Here is a 2,109-nt window from a genome sequence, read left to right on the forward strand (position 1 = left end):
AGCCCGGGTGTGGGGGTTTTTTTGTTTTTTTTTTTTAATTTTAAAAACTTTTTTCCTTCTTTGGTTTCTGGGGGTTTTTGGGGTGAGTTTCGTGTGATTTGCCTCATTTTAGTGCTGAATCTCAAAGGAAAAACTCTGTTAACACTTGCAGGTGAGCCCCTGCATGGAGGATGCTGCTGCTTCTCCCATGCAAAGACCCTGCCGAGTCCCCCGGCTGCTCCAAAGCCGGGACAAAGCTGATGTGGGGAGATACCCCCGAGTGAGTGTGGATGGATGGAGGGGAGGTGAAGGGGCAGCACCCAGGGTGCCTGTCGCCTTCCCCAGCCCTTCCCAGGGTCCCGCCGGAGCTGCAAAGCCCCGGAGCGGCGGGACGGCCAGTGAGCTATCTCACCCAGAGGGATTTTCTGGTTTGATTGGGATGTCAGGGATGTCCCATTTGGGAAGTGATGGGGCTGAGGGGGATTAGAGATAAAAGCTTCATTGCCTCCTGCAAGTCTTTTTTTTTTGCCAAACACTGGGAGGATAAGAAGCTGTCGGGAACGGAGCGGGGAGGAGGGGACAGCAGCCTAGAGTGGGGACGGAGGTTGTGACATTTTCCCCGTCCCGTGCGGTGGGAGATGCGTGCGGGATGCTGGCTGGCTCCGTCGCTGGGATATCGTGGCAACGTGGTGGAAAGGTCTCTGTTAAATGAACATTTTGCAGCAGTTACTGATATTTGTGTGGTTTTTCCCCTCCCTGATAGGAGTAGAGCCTGTGCTGGGGGGCCGGTGTAACGGGGTCTCGCTGGGTTTATCCCATGGGGCCGTGGGTTGGTGCCGCCTCTTCGGGATGTGGCTGTGCCCCTCTTTGATCAATCTTAAGATTGATTTTGGTTTTTTATCCTTTGGATCAGATTTTGATGCTCAAACGCAGGTTGTGGATAGGAAAGGTGGAAATACTACGTGAGGAATGGAGAGTGGAAACACAATTTCATCAGTTTGGTTTTTATTTGCAAATAATAATAATAGCAATAAAAATAATAATTAAGACAGAAATGAACACCTGTGCTGGGAGATATTAAGAAATATAAATCAGAAATGACTCTCAAAAGATTAGAGGAACTCGAAGCATTAAATAGCGTTCATAAAAAAGTGAAAGCACAGTGATGTGCCCGGACCCTGTTTTCCAGTTGTCCTTGGGAAGAAAACCAGTGTTCCCACCCTCTCGATGGCCACGCACTGGCGTCCTGGGGGAGCAAACCCTCCGGGAGCAGGAAGGGCCAGACTCTGAAATGTTTAAATAAATAAATGCTCTCAGTCATTGTGTCCCCAAAGTCGCGGTGCTGGAGCATCCCTGTCTCTCCTGCCCTCCCTTGGCAGAGATGTGACCACGGGAGGTCCTGGAGGGGACAGATGTGCTGGATCCACCGTCCCGGGTGGCAGAAACCCTCCGGATCCCACTCCCATCCCAACAAAGGCTGGGATCTGGGGTGGAGGGGGGGGCTTTCCTTGGTGGTTTTTTTCGGGTGGTCCTGACCCCTGTGGCCACCTACCAAGCCCTGACCCCTGCTTGCACGCTGGCTTGCAGGGACGTCGGCTGGTGCTGAGCAGCGGGGGCCATGCCCAAGCTCCCGTCCAAGGCAGGGCTGTTGGGGGGCACCCCGGCATAGCCCCCCCCGTAGCCAGCACTATACGGGGTGCTGCTATAGGCGCTGTAGTAGGAGCTGTAGGAGTAAGGGCTGACGGGGATGCTGTACGGCGCTGGGTACGGTTGGGACCCCCCCAGGCAGGGTTTGCCGTCCCGGACCAGCACAGGCACGGCCACTCTGTGCGGGGGGGAAGCGGGTGGGCAGCCAGCTCCAGGGATTTGTCCTGCCTCTGCCTCTTGCACTTGTACCTGCGGTTTTGGAACCAGATTTTCACCTGGGTGGAGGTGAGTTTGAGGATGCTGGCGAGATGCTCCCGTTCCGGAGCAGAGAGGGATTTCTGTTGCTTAAATCGTCGTTCCAGTTCAAACACCTGAGCTTGGGAAAATAAAACTCGGGGTTTTCTCCGCTGGCGTTGTTTGGGATGGTGGCAGGGGTCGGTTTTCTTCTCGTCTACCTCGAAGGGGTGGGCAAGCAAACATTTT

The 2,109-nt window shown here is 54.2% G+C and overlaps 1 protein-coding gene across 1 annotated transcript; it reads right to left on the bottom strand.

The window, feature by feature from the left end:
* Positions 1-1,527: 1,527 nt before the first annotated feature.
* Positions 1,528-2,102, bottom strand: LOC104463920 (homeobox protein Nkx-2.6-like; the record flags this gene model as incomplete). Its single annotated transcript, XM_010076434.1, is given in 2 exon segments — positions 1,528-1,806; positions 1,809-2,102. Coding segments are annotated over 2 exon segments (573 nt in total), but the record flags the coding sequence as incomplete, so codon positions are not given.
* Between the last annotated feature and the right edge of the window lie 7 nt (positions 2,103-2,109).

Source organism: Pterocles gutturalis, unplaced genomic scaffold (assembly GCF_000699245.1).
Source record: "Pterocles gutturalis isolate BGI_N339 unplaced genomic scaffold, ASM69924v1 scaffold31218, whole genome shotgun sequence".
NCBI lineage: Eukaryota > Metazoa > Chordata > Aves > Pterocliformes > Pteroclidae > Pterocles > Pterocles gutturalis.